Source organism: Centropristis striata, chromosome 20 (assembly GCF_030273125.1).
Source record: "Centropristis striata isolate RG_2023a ecotype Rhode Island chromosome 20, C.striata_1.0, whole genome shotgun sequence".
Taxonomy (NCBI): Eukaryota; Metazoa; Chordata; class Actinopteri; order Perciformes; family Serranidae; genus Centropristis; species Centropristis striata.
The window spans coordinates 15,598,319-15,615,848 of NC_081536.1; the positions used below are offsets into that span (position 1 = coordinate 15,598,319).

Consider the following 17,530-nt stretch of genomic DNA (forward strand, 5'->3'; position numbering starts at 1 on the left):
AATGTCTGTTATTCCATTTAAATCTGCATGTTTAATAGATCAATTTTTGGAGTAATCCAGAACTACATACATTCTGATTGATTCAGATAATCCAGTGGATTATGTTATTTACTGTAAGCAAAAACTGGATTGGGAGATTAGTGTATTTGAAAATATTAACCTAATGATTATGCTGTAGGTAGATGTGCGTGTGCGTGTGTGTGTGCGTGCGCGCGTGTGTGTGTGTGTGTGTGTGGTCACAGCTGTGTGTGCGTGAGTTTTGCTGGGACATGAATGAAAAACCCTCTCTCCCATTTTTTTGTCCAGGTGGGCAGGCAATAAGGCTTGACAGAAGATGCGACGGGGGTGGTGGCTCGTCAGATGGCTGGGGACAGGAATGGCAATCCTCTCGTTGCTAACCCACAGCTGGGGCCAGGACACAGAAGGTATGTGCAGCCAGCACAGAGGCCAGCACCCTCAGGCCTCCCCTTTTTCTGTTCACTGTAGCTGCACTGCCAAGAGGAAATGTGTAATGTGCAAAAGGCAATGTTTCTTTTCACTGTCAGAGGACCAGTATGGTGTAAAAGCCTTTGTACAGCAGCATAACACTGTTGTTACTGATAGATGATGTGCCAAACTGAGCTGTGGACCACAATTTCACAAAACGAAACGGTCTGGCAATTAAACTCATTTTGAAATGTTTGAAAATTGTTTTCAAGCTCAAATGTCATATATATATATATATATATATATATATATATATATATATATATATATATATATATATATATATATATATATATATTTAAGATATGGTTATCTTAAGTTCATATTTATTCTCAGTTCTCATTGTTGGTCTGCAAAGAGTTTCCAAGCGTTGCTGAACGATGTCTGAAAAGTCATATAATGAATATTTATGGTTCATATAGTCCTGCCATCCCCTTAACTGTGACAATCTTTTATTGGAAATATTAAAACATGTTTATGTATAAGAAGGTTTAGGATTGAACATCTAGGAAAAATATCCAACTTTACATTACTTTGGCTTATATTTCAATTGTAATATGAGTCACAATAATAGAGGAAATTAATGTTTTTCCGCCATTATTCTCACTTTCATTGTAAAATTATATTTAAAAAAATCACCATGAAAAAACATTTTTAATTTTTACAACAGCCATTTTGGGTAAAAATAAAATAAAAATGGAGCCGGGAAAAGGGGAATTATGATGAAAAAAAATGTTATGAGTGTTATTGAAAGTATTCTGTAAGACTATAAAATCATCATCATCAAAACAAAAGAAAACATTTCGCAATTGTTAGTTTTTTATTTTATTACTTCAAACAATATTCAAGTTTTTTTATTCTAGAAATTAGTGATTTTTTTCTCATAGATTTACCACTTTAATCTTGGAGAATATTTCTTTCCTCTCCCGGCTCTGTAGTAATTTTTAGTATCAATATTTTTTTAACCTATGGCCCTAATGCTGTCGTGGTTTCTTGCAAATATCTCTTCCAAACAAGAGATAATTGTTCTTCCAATTTTTGATATCTGCAGCACCACAATAATTAATTCGGGATGTATTTTCACACATATGTAGCCTTTAACAGATCTTCTACCCTCTGGGATATGATAAAATTCAGATTAATTGTATAGCCCGAGTAAGGATGAGTGTTTTTCAAAGTATGTGCCTTCTGCAATAGAAATTATACGTTTTGTTGAAGTCGGTACATAATTGTCAAACTTTTATGAGAGTTCAAGAAAAGTTTGATTTCATTAAATAGAGGACCACAGAGACGTTGCTCTCAGGTACACTCTCAATGCCGTGCATAATTTTTCAGTACAAATAATTTAGCTGTCACAGTATTCTTATTATCCTCTCTTTAAATTAACATAATTTCTTTTTTTAAAGACATTTGTTAAGAGAGGGTGTAAATCCATCTTTCTTCCTACACAGTTCACTGATCGTGCTAAGAGGATTCTCCTTGTACTTTCATGTTTAAGTCGCCACATTACCGAGGGAATCTTAGCATTTATAGTCTCAACTCACTCACTGACTGACTTTGTAGCAGATGCCAGTTAAAAGTGAATTTCAGCTGTATAAGATTGGCAGGTCTTTAAAGACGGCGCTGAGGGGAAGCTGCACATGCACATAGACATGCTTTAATTCCCTCCTGTGTGGCAATACTGCACATAATTCAGGTCAATTTTAAGATCCCAACCCCGTTTCCTTCTTTCTTTTCATCCCTTTCCTGCTTCCCAGCCTTCCTTGACAACCTCACTAATGTTAAAGCATTTTTAGATAAGAGTATAATATCTGCTTACTGTCATTTGAATTAAGAAAGGTTCGCTTCATGGGTTTGTATGATATGATATCATTTTAGTGGAGGATTGACTCTGACTGGCTGATCCTCTGAAGGTGAACGAGTGCCTTGTGGTTTGCTTTTTGGATGAAGTCTCCCTCCCAGGCTCTGACCGCAATAAGTGTTGTTGTGTGGAGTGAGCAAGCCATTGACCCAAAACACAACAGCTGTGGGACTCAAGAAAGGCCTTGTGGAATGAGAGTTTATGGGTAACAGTTTATGAAGGTATTACCATACAAAGGTATTATTCATTTTATGCATCAAAGCTTTATATGGTGCTTGACATAAAGGACAAAATATTACTTCAGTTTACATTTCTAACATTTCCAGAGTCTGTTATGCAGGTAAAAAGGCCTGAATTGCCTCCTTATTTCCTCCTCAGTGTTTAAATTCAACTCTGTCCCCTCAAAATTCTATTTATACATGGCTAAATAGCTTTGCAATTTAAGGGGAAAAGTATGTGCTTTGTTTGTTCCCTAGCAATGTTTTTCTATAAGAACAGCTATATTTACGTAGCTCTAATTAGTCATAGGGAGGAGGTCAGTCAGTGTGATTTCAGCATGTGCTTAGGCAACAAAAGCACTTTGGCCAAGGGTAACCATGTCCACATCTTTTTGTATTTTTTTTTTTTTTGTCTATTTGTCTTTTTGTCTCTTTGTAGCTGTTTTATATCTTTTGTGTAGTTGTTTTGGTTAATTTTGTCTCTTTGTAGTTGTTTCACATCTTGTTTTGGTATTTTTGTCTCTTTGTGTTTTTTTGTTTCTTTGTGGTTTTCTTTGAGCCTCTTTCAGATTCATACATGTCTCTGAGTGACATTTTGTCAGTAAAGGCCAAGGGGGCTCCAACATTTGGGCCCCTGAGTTTATACCCAGAAAGGCCTGCTCAGTAATCCATTTGTGACCATGTTTGTCTCATGATTCAGGTCAGTCAGACTTTATCAGTATTAATCCATCACTTCATAACCAGACGTAACCTCAACCAAATGTTGTGTAAACCTGACCATTTAAATAGATCGTTTAGTTGCTACAAGTGGACACTGTGAAAAGAAGTGGTTCTACATTCAGTGTCAATATTTACCAATTATGTTAATACAGAATGTAATCTTGGCAGCATTACATTTTTTAAGAAATATTTATTATTAATATATAGGTGTTAGGGATGCACAGTATATACCAGCCAATAAATTATCCCATTATTAAATTACAGCCGATCAATAGAGCTGATAATACAGAGCTGAATTGCTTTTATTGACTTAGCATAGCTGCCCCCTAACCCTTTTCTATTTCTTTATTAAGCATAACTGTCTACCTAATGCTTTTTTTCATTTGGTTTTATCTGCAGATTATGCAGCCGTTGGCTCGGTTCTATAAAAGCTGATGATGTCAGTGTGTTTAATTTGAAGTCTTTGGCAAAATGCTCAGAAAAAGTCAAAGTTTGTACTTTTTTAATGTACTTTACTCAGAAAAAAGAAGGAATATTTGAAGAGACGGAACTGTTGTTGTGTTAACACTCGTTACATTTGGTAAGTTCAGAGCTGCTAAATATAAATCACCATTATTTGTTCACTGCATCTTAGCCTTTCTTACCTTCAGGTGTGCATAAATCACAGGTTTTTAACTTCTTTTTCAAATATAAAAGGTGAAATTATTGGTTATCTCTCGCTGTGAGATGCAGGTAATTATCGGTTACCAGTTTGGGCTGAAAAAATATCCCCCATCGTCCATCCATAGTTGTAAATTCTATGCAGTTGAATTGGTTTTGGCTTTTAAACTTCAGGCTGTCCTCCAAAACAGAAGAAACAATAAACTCATTCACATTCAGGCTACAACTGCTGTTCACAGCTCTCTTGTTTTCTTTTAGCTAAATATGCATGCCTAAATGATGCAAATGCTGGTTGGATAAGGCTTCAAAAGCAACTCTGTGACTTGAGACAGTTCAATGCTTTTCCATAAAACGCTACATTTACTGTCTGCCCCCATGGATTATTGATGTATAACATCAAATAGTTTCTGCACTGATGATTTAAAACTGTCCTGATTTTGTCCTGTGGCTGCGTCGTTAAGGGTGTGTTTCATTCTGCTGATTGTAGATGTGGCTGCAGCCTGTAATTTGACTGGTTGCTGGCAGAAATAATTACAAATGAGGGGCAGCTTGGAATTAGTGATGGTTACCCTGCATGCAGATGAGCTCTGATTGGATCACAGTCTGCCAGAGGATGACCCAGTGTCATAGTTGTAATGAGGGAGCAGAGGGTGAGACTGAGCACATCAGAGTGAAGGGTGAGGGCGACTGTGGACACTGTCTCCTCACTGGTCGGTGTCACCTGGGGATGAACTTGGTTTGAGTGGGGATTTTCACCACATTCCTCATCTTCTCCCTCATAAATCTCCCTGCTCTGCCCACCTCGAGGCGCCCTTGGCTTTTGGCTCTGTCAACTGGTTTGTTGTCTGTCTATCAAATAAAAATAGCAACAAGACATTTTTTGATGGCATTTGAGCTGCGGAGCGACGCGTACAGCAAATTCCAGCGATGTCACAGTGTCTTCTCAAGTCCTTATTAAATTAGCAGGAAGACATTATGAAACTCAGGCTTCTAATTAATGTGAGTGTGGACACAATGTGAGAGAATAGGGCTGACCTTGAAGAACATTAGGATTTCTTCAACTAATCAATTAAGTGATTTAATTGAAAGAAGCGTGGTATTATCCCCCTCAGATGAATGAAATATATTCTTTATTAAAGACAAAAGTGTATTTATGAATACTTATGTGCGTCAGTGTCCAGTAATGACTGATTAATAGCTCATTCAACAAGAAAAAGAACATAATAAAAACAATAATGTACGGTACGTGTCAACTAATTGCAGCCATTAGGAAAATTCAAGGACTGTCCTCTTTCTGTTTGTCTGTTCCTCTCCTCTATTTCTCCTCCCACGTTCACTCAGTATTATGTCCCTTAATTCCTTTACTTAGCACCTTTGCTGCTTTCATATTTCATTAATAATCCTCCCTTCTGTATGCCGTGCTTTTATGTTCTGCCTCTTACCCCAAAGCACCTGACTGCAACTTCGCTGTACTGTAGTTTCTCTCAACAGAGATTAATTTTTGTCAGTACACGTGCATGCAAAGTCTGCTGCGACCCTCATGTGTGTCCATCGATCTTCCCTTTGCGTGAGTGGAGTCTAGCAGTTCAACATATAGTAATAACAGGACGAACTTAAATCCAGAGTAAAGCCGACAGATGCACACTAACCATACCTCTAAATCCCTCCACCGCTAAGCCAGATGTAGGACAAATGTATGTACGCACAGGCACATTTGTGTGTGTGTGTGTGTGTGTGTGTGTGTGTGTGTGTGTGCGTGTGTGAGTGTGAGGTGAGGATTAGTTAATATGCCTGTAGTCACTTCTGCCATCAACCTACCTTCCTCTCTGACACTATTCCTATCTCCCTGCCTGTCCTCCCTCTCCTCCCATTTGCACATCCATTCTGACCCACAATTGTTTGTCTATTTTTGGGATTGTCTGATTAGGGGCCAGATGTGCAGACTGTGTCTGGCTGCAGCAGAAGCCTGTGGAGTGGGGGAGCAGCAGAGTGACAGGGGGAAGGGGATTTAATCTGTCCGCCAGTAGACTGTAATCAGGCTCCGGGCAGCACGAGAGGAGAGTTGGGGCGCTCTTGGTGAGAATGGCCCCTGTGCTGCCTGGGGTCTGTACCGACAGGCGCAGCCTCGGGCTCTGTACAGGAGCATGGACTGTTCACTGGAGGTGTGATTGCAACCTTTGCCCTCCTGCCTGTGTGGTTAACCTCACAGTGATAGGCAGCAATGAGGGGGGAGTCTGAAGAAGAGTAGGAGCAGAAGCCTCTGCAGAGGGATTACACTTCAGTAAAGTAATCCCCTTCTCTCTTGCATTATCAGCCACTAATGATTTACATGATGCTGCAGGAATTAATTTCAGCCTCCATCTCTGACATTCTTTATCACTGTTACAGTGAAGTTACACACACTTATTATTCCTTCACTGCATGTCTGCTGTTTTGTACTGACATGGACTGACCCTAAAAAATAAGTACACGTTCACAATTACAGCCAGAAGCCCCACAGAGAGAGAGGACACATACTTCTAATGATTTGTTAGGAGAGAGGAAGAGATTTGGAGAGAAAGCGATGGAGAGAGACAGAGGCAGTGATTGCTTTCCTTGTGCCAAACATAGACGCACTGCAAGAAGAAGCACACAGCATTGATTTAGCTGATTTTCTCTCTCCAGTAAGGGAATGGTGAATGGCTGAATGTCTACATGTACAGTAAGAGGGAAAGTGCTGCAAGAGCTTTGGTTGTTTACAAAACAGAACTGACTCACAGATCCACAAATATTGTTTTGAGTTGGGTTTGGATTCTTGGATTGTTAGCTGCTGTGGTCCTTGTTGGTTTGGAGTTGCGTCAGATCTGTTGTCTTGGGGAAGTGCAATGGCATGAGATCAAAGCTGCAACACTCCCTTCACCATAAAGAAAACAAATAAATGTTAGATTCAGATACTTGGCTTCCGTTGCTTGGCACATTTGGAAATGCATTCTGCTGTTCAAGCGTGTAAAGAATAAATGTTTTTTTCACCAAAAAAAAGGGTTACACAATCCAAACAACTTGTTGTTCAGCCAGCCAATTCTAGTGTTGCAAATAGGTGCAAATAATAAGACCACTAATAAGCCATGTGACCTGTTTTATTATTTAGTCAAGTTGTCTGTCCTTCTATAAGCTCATCCCATTCTCGTGAAACGCAATATCTGAGGAACACCCAGAGGGAATTGATTCAATTTTGGTACAAAAGTCCACTTGGACTCAACCATGAAATGATTACATTTTGTTGGCCAAAGGTCAAAGGTCACTGTGACCACAGCACACATTTTTGGCCTTAACTCAAGAACTCATACCCTCAGTATAACAAGATTTTACACAAATGTCTAATCAGTTAAAATTAAGAAGTGGTGGCATATTAATTTCAAAAGGTCAAAATATTCACTGAGACATCATGCTTTGCAAAAACACCTTTCTGGATATTATTCAATGTCAGAACAGAAGGGGAGATTTGTGACTTTATTTTACATTTTGTCAGATATGGACTCAGTAAGTGCCCACCTTGATGTTGTTCTGATTGTGTAGATCTTCTGTGCTGCTGGGTTGAAGATGATTATGACAGTTTTAGAATTTCTATTTCCTTTGCAGCAACATTCATAGTTCTATGATTTAAAAAAAAATGTTTTACTGTCATGGCTATAAATGAGTCTGAATAGACATGGATAAAGTGTGCAACTTGAATGGTTGGCGGAGGCGTACAAGAGTGAAGCAGAAATTCTAGTTTGCTGTTGGGTTTTGTAAGTTTGTGTTAATAGTTTCACATATCTAATTAAAATGTATTACAGAAACATGAAGTTTTAACCCTTTATCAGGCAAATAACTATATTTGGTAACTTAAGGTAATATTTCGAGAAAAAAGTTGCAAATTTACTAGGTTAAAGTGGCAAATCTGTGCAAAAAAAGTTGCAGATTTACGAGAAAAAAGTGGGAAAAAAGCGACTCTTTTCTCCCAGATTCACCACTTCACCTCATTGAAATACTTGCAAATTCCAAATTTCAACCCTAGAGAATATTGGAGGATATTACATACTGCCAGAAAACATATGAAAATAATATTTTGAGAAAAAAGTTTACGAGATTAAAGTGGCAAATCTACGGGAAAAAAATGTGCAGATTTATGAGATTTAAAGTGGTGAATCTGGGAGAAAAAAGTTGATTTTTTTCCCACCTTTTTCTCGTAAATCTGCGACTTTTTTCATGCAGATTTGCCACATTAAATCTCGTAAATCTGCAACTTTTTTTCTTGTATATTTGCCACTTTAATAAATTTGCAACTTTTTTCTAAAAATATCACCTGAAGTAACCAAATATAGTTCTTTGCCTGATAAAGGGTTAAGCATAAAGTAATCCACAATATGACCTTAATAACTCAAGGCTTTGAGATGTGAGAAAGAAATGACCAGTGTCAAGAAGAGTCAAAACAAGAAGGGCCCTCCACTGTATGATGTGAGCTGTAACGCACAGCTCTGACAGCCAACCCCTGTGGACAACTGGCCCCAACCCCCCTTGCTACAACACAGACCGCTCATCTGTTTTGACCTGCTGTCTGCCCATGAGCAGCCATTACCTGGCAATGTGTGTGACGGGACAGCTGCCCTTTGTCTGTCTCGCCGTCCTTTGCCAGGCCTTACTGGACCTGTCCCAGAATGCCCCTCTGCCCCACTGGACATGGATCCATGCAAAATAAACTATCAATCCAACTGGGAAATTAAAACGGCGTCCCTGTTTGCTCTGTCGCCACTCATCCCTGTCCTGGGCTGCCTGCCACCGCCGGGATTAGTGATAACTTTAACCTCCAACCTTGAAGTTTTTAAAGTAGATGCTTGTCAAAGCAGAGGTCAGCAGACATTCTCCCTCAGGTGGACCTCTGGCGTTGTCGCTAAAGGAAGAAAAATGATCTCATCCATATTTTCCTGTCCTTGCTGGAGGAGCCTTCCATAGGCTATGTTAGACGTTCTCCTATCACCACACAGGGCCTGATATTTATATGAAAGGGCAGAAGCATTTATGGTTGCATATGGACATATAGTATGAGATGTTTTACGATGAGATGAACCTTGTGTTGAGTTGGCCATTTGCCATCCATCTAAAGGCTGAGAAAATTAGCTTCTTCTTTCCTCTTCGTTCCTTCTGCCCTTTCTCAATCTCTCTGCATCTTTTTCTTTTTACTCCCTTTCCATCTTTGATTATTTTCAATGAGTGGTTGCCCACATCTCAAGAGAGCGTAGCGTGTTTTTCCCTGCCGTCTGTAAATGTAAAGTGATATGCACTTCTTAGTAATCTCGATATGATGTCTCTGATCCTTTGTCGGCTTGTTGGCAAGGCGTGCCAGATAGATTGAGACAGTGCAGCCTTCTGGACCATAGTGCTTGTTAGGTTAGTTCTCCTTTAAAGTCTGATTTTTTTTAGATCTCCACTTCCAGGCAGCCACAGTTTGATTTATTGGTTGCTAAAAAGGTTCTTTTGCAGATGAAGCCACGGGAAAGCACAGGCTATTGAATCGAGTGTCAGGTAAAAATGCCTTTTGAAAATAAATGTCAGTGAGCAGAATTCATCTCGCCACAGCGTTGTTGCCTTAGTAATACAGTGGTCGATGAGCTGACTTGTAAAGGCTTGAATTTCTTAAGAGGATGCCGACATGTCAGACTGGCACATTTGAAAAAATGATGTATGGAAAAAAACAAAACCAACGTAGGCGGTTCATATAAAAGCTTTCATGTTCTCCAATATAAGAGTACAAAGAGTTCCTTTTCATTCCTTAAAACAACTTATAGTTCAATATAAACTCTTTGAAGCAAGTTCAGGATGTTTTTCTGCTCCTGTCACTTTCTAATCACTGTGACCTCATTCTTCACTGCAATATATAAGTCCTGTACTAAAACAGTACAATCATGGCTAGTAGGGAGAACTCAGAAGATGGATTTTGTGCAGTTTAACACAGTTATATATGCTAAAATAAAATAAAAGAAAGTCATGTTGAATTTCTTGGATAGTTTATTTTATACGATTCTGCTATATATAGTGAACTTTGTGAAAACATCATAGTGAAACATGACTGTCGGTCATTCATGCCTTCCCAATTAGGCAGGGGAGGTCAGAATTTAATTTTTTCCACAAGCAATTTTTTGGCGAAATTGTAGAATGAAGTGATTTTGATTAAGTATCAAAATGTTAACCTTTGATTTGTTTATTTTTCCTGACAGAAGTATTAGTCACATATTCGTTTAAGTACCGTTTGTTGTCTGGTTTTTGTAGTTTCTGTGTCAGATACATTGTGTAATATTGGCCATTTTGAAACGAAAACTTGCCATTGTGGAATTGTCAGTGAGTTAAAAAGAAAGATCACTAATTCTTTTAAATATTGCATACGAGGATTAATCTGAGTCTGAGTTTGTTTAAAATTCTGGACGTTTTAAACAGTTGCTGGCTTTTCAAAAGGGGAAATGATAAACAAGCATTTCTTTGCTTTATTTGCATCTTCTGATAAATTCTGCTGAGCTCCTATCATCATTTTTTTCAAATGTCATGGCTTTGCAAGAGAAAATGTTGATTTGTTCAATCACAAGCATTCTACAAATTGATTGAAGCTTGCTTGCACCCATTTTTTCCACCTGATTCCTCCGTGAGACGAGGAGTAATCATTTTGTAATTGAAGTTCCACAGCTTCAAGTCAACGCTGTTAGGTTGATTAGCGAGAAGATCTCTTGAGGTGAGAGCAAATTACCCCGAGGTCAAAATTAGAAGATTTTGATTGTCTGCGGATAGGCATCTGAAGTGTACTGTGCCCTATTTACCTATAAGTGATTGGATGCTGCTTTTTCCATTTGGCATTATTCTGCTCTTTTTAAATCCCTGACTCCACCCCACCCCTGCCCAATACTCATTTTATTTGGAACAGAGAGATCAGGTTGTTAAAAGAAATGTCGACTGGGATTTATTGAACTAAAGCCTGTTGAGCATCAGCTGAGGCCTGGGAGAGAGCCACTACAGCCATAAAAGCCAGTGAAATATACAGAAGTGCAAAAAAATAAAAAAAATAAAAAAATAAAGCTGCTCTCTTTGTTGAGCATAAGCACAGGACCTCAGCTCATTCAGTATCTATTCCATTTGAAGCCAACTTGGATGCAGCATGGCAACAAACCAAAGTTTGCAATGCTCTTGCTGTGTGAGATAAAAACAAGTTTCAACAAGTTATTGGCTTTGAAGTGCTGTTCCTATGGTAATGCAACATATATAGTATGAACATCAAACAATGTGCATTCTACTAATCTATCTGGACTTAATTATTAGGGCTTTACTTTTCTCTCCTCAACTATTTGGCTTTTGAACAACCTGATGTAATCTCAGCTGATGAGAGTTTAAGCGTCTCGAAAGGCAGCATTATCTTATAAATATGCACACTATTATACATACATTAAATGTTAAATTATAATATTATCATTTTATACTACTGATATAAAAATACACTAAAATGTGTTTAAGTAATATCCAATAGTGAATACTTCAGTGATTGGGAATTTGGCAGCTAGAATTCAGTAGGAGTTAACTGTGTCCTTGATCAGGCTGAATAGTTCCCATTGAGTGGCTGCTGACTATTGTTCATTTGTAATGACTAAGTCCCCTCAATACTTACACACTGACCTCAAACTCCTACAGTTAAAGACACATTATTTCATCCACTGGTACATGATGTTCCACCACCAGCGTCCTTTTATTTCTAATAGTATTGCGGATTTCTATCATGATAGCTTTTTCCATTAAAATACCTCCAAAATACCTCAAGTATTCCCTTGCCCTTTTACAAGCATTATATGTGTTATAAATACACATATATTTATTCTATGTGCTCACTGTTAAACACTTTTTGGGAGCACTTTTTGGGTGCCCCTCTCCCACCCTTCTGCTCTGTATTGTTTTTGAATGTTTACTGTTTCAAACAACAGCATCCATCAAGTCCTGCAACCCATTTGACCACATGTGTAATTTGTTCCTACCCCTTAATAGGAACCACGGGAGTGTTTCCTAAGTTACTGCCCCTACTGGTGGCAGGAGATCAACAGCAACTGTTGTAGTTTTTAAACATGTTGTGAAAGAGTTGCAGTTTGGTTCTGTTTACTACTTGGTTAGGGTTAGGAAAAGATCATTATCATTTATGACGATTTAAAAAAGGTGCATCTGTTGCATTACTTTACTTTTGGACATAAGTACATAACATAATTACACACCTAACATAAAACGTGATGAACAGTCCAATTAAAAAGAAATTGTGATGTCTTAATAATAAATAAAACAGAATCCGATAATGTGGCATATACAGTCCGATCATGTGGGTGGCATATACAGTGTATCTAATAAACAAATTTATTAGACCACCTGTCATAAAAACGAGAAAAATGTATTTGTTTTTGAAATCTTTCAAAAGCTTGTTTGAACTAAAATGTTATTGTTATTTAATTGGCAAATAACATTTGAACTAAAACATTTGTTTTTCTGTTCAGAAATGCAAGTAAATAACTATAATTTCTCATCTTAATCAATAAATAATAATGTGCTTTACTATTTTTACAGTTTTTTGTGAAACAGTACATATGACAATTCATGGATCATTAGAGAAACATAAAAAATGACTTTGGTAATTTCTAATGCTGTTAATTAAGGTCAGCTGTGGCATAAACTGGTGATCTAATGAATTTGTGAAGCACTGTATATTAAATTGAAAACTGTACAAAGACAATATGTTGAATGTTCAAACTGATAATCTTTTGTTTTTGTAAATTGCATTAAGTTTAAGAAACTCAACATTGACTTTTACTTTCCTGCAGGACCTGACTTCCTGTTTTGTTCCCATCAAAATTACTAGTGCCACTCGAGTTCAAAACTTGACAGTAAACACAAATATGGGTTGCAATTAGTCATTTTTCACTCCATCACATTTCATCATGAGGGAGACACAACTTTCACTTATGCAGATTGAGAAGGGCATAACTGATTTAATATTTACACTTTAGCCTCATTTTCCATATTACTCTGCATTCTATGTGTACATACTCCATATTTCCATAGTATTTTATATAAACCCTGGCTCTCCTCTGCAGTATGTATGCTATAATGTGGCATTTTAGGATTGGTCATGGTCTTCAGGATAAGTGGATTACTCTATAAGTCGTTTTCCAATCATGCATGTTTAATGTGTATGTCTGTATGTTCGGGTCTGCAGGTTTCATCCTGCGTTATCATATTGAGAGCTGCAGAAGGGGGGTGTACAGGAGATTTGGTAGGAACATTTGGCAGATTTGTGTCTACCTTTTTGTACACAGAGAGCCAATGGGAAGTGAATTATTATTCTACAAGGGTTTTTAATGGATGGGAAGTTTGATGTAGAATGCCATTAGAAAATATCACCTGCTGCTAAAAGTTGTAAATTTGGCAAGCTGTTTAGATCATTTCAACATCGTAGTGAACATGACTGAGCAGACTTTGTTGCTCCGTGTCTGTGTATTCACATGCATGTCTATGTGTGCACCTCACTTCCTCAGTGCAACATATGTTTGTGCTCTGATCGCAATATAGACCCGTTGGCACTGCAAATGGAGGCACTATTCTTCTTCTCTGCTTGGTTCTGCCTTTTGTCTTCAAAGCAGACTCTTCACATCTTTCACTCCTTCTGCCACAACTACCACTTAAAGCTACACACACAAAAACACGCACGCACATGTGCACAACACACACACACATTCGTGCCTCAACACACATATGCAAAACTAACAAAACAGACAGTCTGTGATCCCTTAAAAAGCTTCTCAAAATGAGTGCAAGTAACTTTTATTCCACGCACACACGCATGTGCACACTCTTTCTACTTCACACAGAGTATCTTCTCTCAGAGCAGATTTGCATACTTATTTTGATGTTGCTTGTTGTTTATGTCTCCGATTGCGAGGTGTGACCCACTTGCTCTGTTCATTTTGTCGCTATTAAAGGAAACTCTCATCCTGCTATTTCTTCAGCAGATGGGTACAGGTCTTTTTAATTGCTATTGAATCATAGAACTCTTAAAAACGAACAGTGAGTACACCTGCGGAATTAGCAGGGAAAGATGAGTATGTGTTGATAATTATTCACCAAGGATTTTAGATTAGAAAAGGTGGTGTATGCTTCCTGTACAGAGAAAAGATTTCCACACAGTCACAGTCGCATTCGGAGCAAGATGAGATGCGCCGCTTGGATGTAAATATCTGCTCTACATAAACTCTTTATTTAAAAAAAAGTACAGTTCGTGACACTGACTTAAATTAGAAATAAGAATATGTAAATGCAGTCAATGATTTGCATGAAATGCTTCATACAGCCTCAGGTTTTCATTGCCATTTAATTGCAAATTATTGTGTGTATCTGCACCATGATTAAAAAAGCAGCAGCATCACATCCTAAGGTTTTTATCTTGGATATTTGAATGCACTTCTAAACCACCACATTAGTAAAGGTTCAGGGGCATGCATATTTAATGAGAAAACTATCCACTGTCATGCACCTGGCAACAGGTGCAAAGGTGAGGTCAGGCAACAGAAGGCGGGTGTGAAACCCTAGAGTGGTGACTGTTGGTGTGGTGTCATTGACCATGTGTCTTCTTTTCTATTCTTCTCTGATTACATGTAATGTAAGTGGACACCACCTGACAGCAAGCTGCTTGAGATTCAATATCTGTCAGGATGGAGGCAGAGCAATTCAAGAAAGAGTGATAGGGGGATACCGAATAGCGGGTTCCAGTGCTCTTTCATGCTGTTTTTCCCTTTTCCAGAACACATGGTACCACTTAATTTACCGAGAGGAAGTGTTTTAGTTTTTAAATTGATTCATATTTGTAATGCACCCCACTGCTTCTCTTGTGGAATAATGTCAGCCAGCAGCTACTGGCAGCAAGAGGAGATCAGCTGGCCCTATTTGTAAAAACTGTGTGTGGTTCACTAACATACACCATTTCTCTAGCGGAGGCTTCTGCAGAATATCCTCCCTGAAACTGCCTCTCTTTCCCTGTTTTCTAATATCTGTTCTTTTTTTATAATGATCTTTTGTCTCTTTCCCTAACATCAGAACTGTTCCTCAACCAACTGTTTCATACTTTTCTTTTCTTCCATGCTTCTGCTCTGCTTTCCTCTGGCTCCACTAACCCCTGACCCCTTCAGACTGGCAGTATGAGGGTAAGAGGGCAACCATTCGTTGTCTGTTTTCCTTTTGTTTCATCACATTCCTATATTATCTTTCACCATTTTCCCTCCTCCTACATCTCCCCTTCTCTCTTCCCCGTGGAAAGACATTTAATCCTGAACTTTCCTCACATCAGCTGCAGAGCGTGACGCCTTGCAGCGCATGTTCCTCTCCACATCTCCTTCTTCCTGTCTCCTCTCCACCTCTCCTGCTGCCCCATCTGCTGCTGTCTGTCAAGCTGCCATTACCTGTGTCCCATGTGCTCGTACCATCTAGCTGCTGTGACCTCCATCTGTGAAGCCATGCTCGTCAGTGCTCTGCTTATGATGTCGCCACATGCTTTGACCACCCTGTTTGTCTGGTGTCAGTATCGCACAGTCCATTACTGTTGATGTTTGTACGGTGGCAGTCATCGGTGCCACCTGCTATAAAAAGATGTGTCAACATGGCAGCTTATGGCATGACAGAAAGACACAGACACAATATTGTTGAGGTTGATTTCTTCAGACCAATGAAATGTTTAAATGTCAGTGCTTGTATGTCAGTTTTTTAAATTTTATTTCCTTTTTGCAGTGTTGTTCTAGCATTGCTGTAGGCTATATTCGGACAATACTGTATTTCAGCCCTTCATTCAAAATTCTATTTAGATGAAAGTATGGCAGTATAAACAGCAAAATGTACTACTAGCAGGAGTTGACTCCACTGGCTGCAAAAATAAATCCAATTGTATTGAAGTAAATGAGAAAATGACCCTGCTTCTCACCTGACTTTTATTTTAAAAAGTTTTTACCCTTGCTTGAGGCGGTTTTTGTCTTTTTCGAAAAATAGCTAATGCAGTAAATGCAAGATGGAAATTATTTTTTCGATGAGGTTCTGACATAGTGAACATTAGCATGACTGATCAGCTGTTTCCAAGCTGACATGAGAGAACAATTAAAAGGTTCCCAATTGAATCCAAATGACGACTTCTCTTCATTTTCTCTCGTGAGTTGCCATAGTTGTCCGATTAGTAGAGGTGGGGGGGGAAATCGATACAGCATAGTATCGCGATATTTTGCATGGCGATATAATATCGATTCATGGCCGCCAAGTATCGATACTTTTTTGTCATAATTAATGGAAAAAATGAAGTGAATTCTTTGGTACTTAAAATGAAATCAATTGCTTTTTTGATCCACTAGATGGTGCTGTTGAGTATTAATCTGGTGAGGTCAGTAGAGGTGATGGTCAGCGTGACAGAAGAAGTTGGTACAACAAAGATGGCGGCACCGGAGATAATAAATAAGGAGAGCCCCGTCCGCGTTAATGTCAAGCGTGTGGATTTATTTTGGATTTTTTTTTAACAAGGAAGGGACGAATGAGATAGAAATGACACATGGAGTTTGCAAGGAGTGCCGCATGAAAATAAAATACTCGGGGAATACAACGGACTTGCGGGCTCATCTAACTCGGCACCATCCTGAGATAGCATCAACTGATGACGCCAAAGCTAACGCTACATCAGCGCGACCGAGAAACCAGCCGACAAAACTGCCTCTCAATTCAGGACGCGCTAAGGAAATAACACAATCCATTGCTTGCTTCATGTGCAAAGACTTGAGGCCATACAACGTTGTGGAAACGATGGTTTTAGCTACATGGTAAAGACACTGGAACCAGGTATGTGACTCCGACGTTATTTCACGGACACAGCCGTATCAAAGCTATACACAGCAGTAAAGCTTGAAGTTGAGGAAAGTTTGGGAACAGCAGATATACTTGCGATAACTTGTGTTGCGTGGACGTCGCGGGCAGTAGATTCATATGTGACTATAACGGCTCATTGTGTGACAGATGACTGGAAGCGTCTGTCTCACGTTCTTTAGACTCGAGCAGAACATGAACGTCACACCGGAGCAAACGTTGCACTGCATGTTTGATATCAGTTCAGTTCAGTTTGACTGAATACTTTGTTGGTCAGTCTGTGGGTTTGACTCTCATTGTGGAGAAATAAAAAGACTGTCTTATTTGACAAAACAATTATTGATTTAATTTAATTTTGTGGACACAAAATGCAGTTAAATAAGTAATTTTAAACAGTAAAATCGCAATATATTGTATCGCAATACTCACCATATCGCGAAATGCTTAAAATCGCAATAATATCGTATCGTGACTCAAGTATCGCGATAAAATCGTATCATGGGGCCTCTGGTGATTCCCACCTCTACCGATTAGCAACCTATTTTTTGTCTCTCTTTAGTAATCTCTTCTTCTTCTACTGTTTACTGACAGATTAGCCTACAGCCTTAAATTACACTGCCATCTTCTGACCAAAGGATGTTTATGCAGCTTTGTTTATTCGCTCTAA

General features: G+C 38.7%; 1 protein-coding gene across 1 annotated transcript in view; it reads left to right on the forward strand.

Annotated features, from left to right (window-relative positions):
• pcdh15a (protocadherin-related 15a) overlaps positions 1-17,530 on the forward strand; it is a 264,071-nt gene that overhangs the window by 83,405 nt on the left and 163,136 nt on the right. The window contains exons 3-4 of the mRNA XM_059358970.1: positions 307-425; positions 15,159-15,173. Of these exons, the coding sequence (XP_059214953.1) occupies positions 335-425; positions 15,159-15,173 (106 nt within the window). The 5' untranslated portion in view covers positions 307-334. The remainder of the gene's footprint in view (positions 1-306; positions 426-15,158; positions 15,174-17,530) is intronic.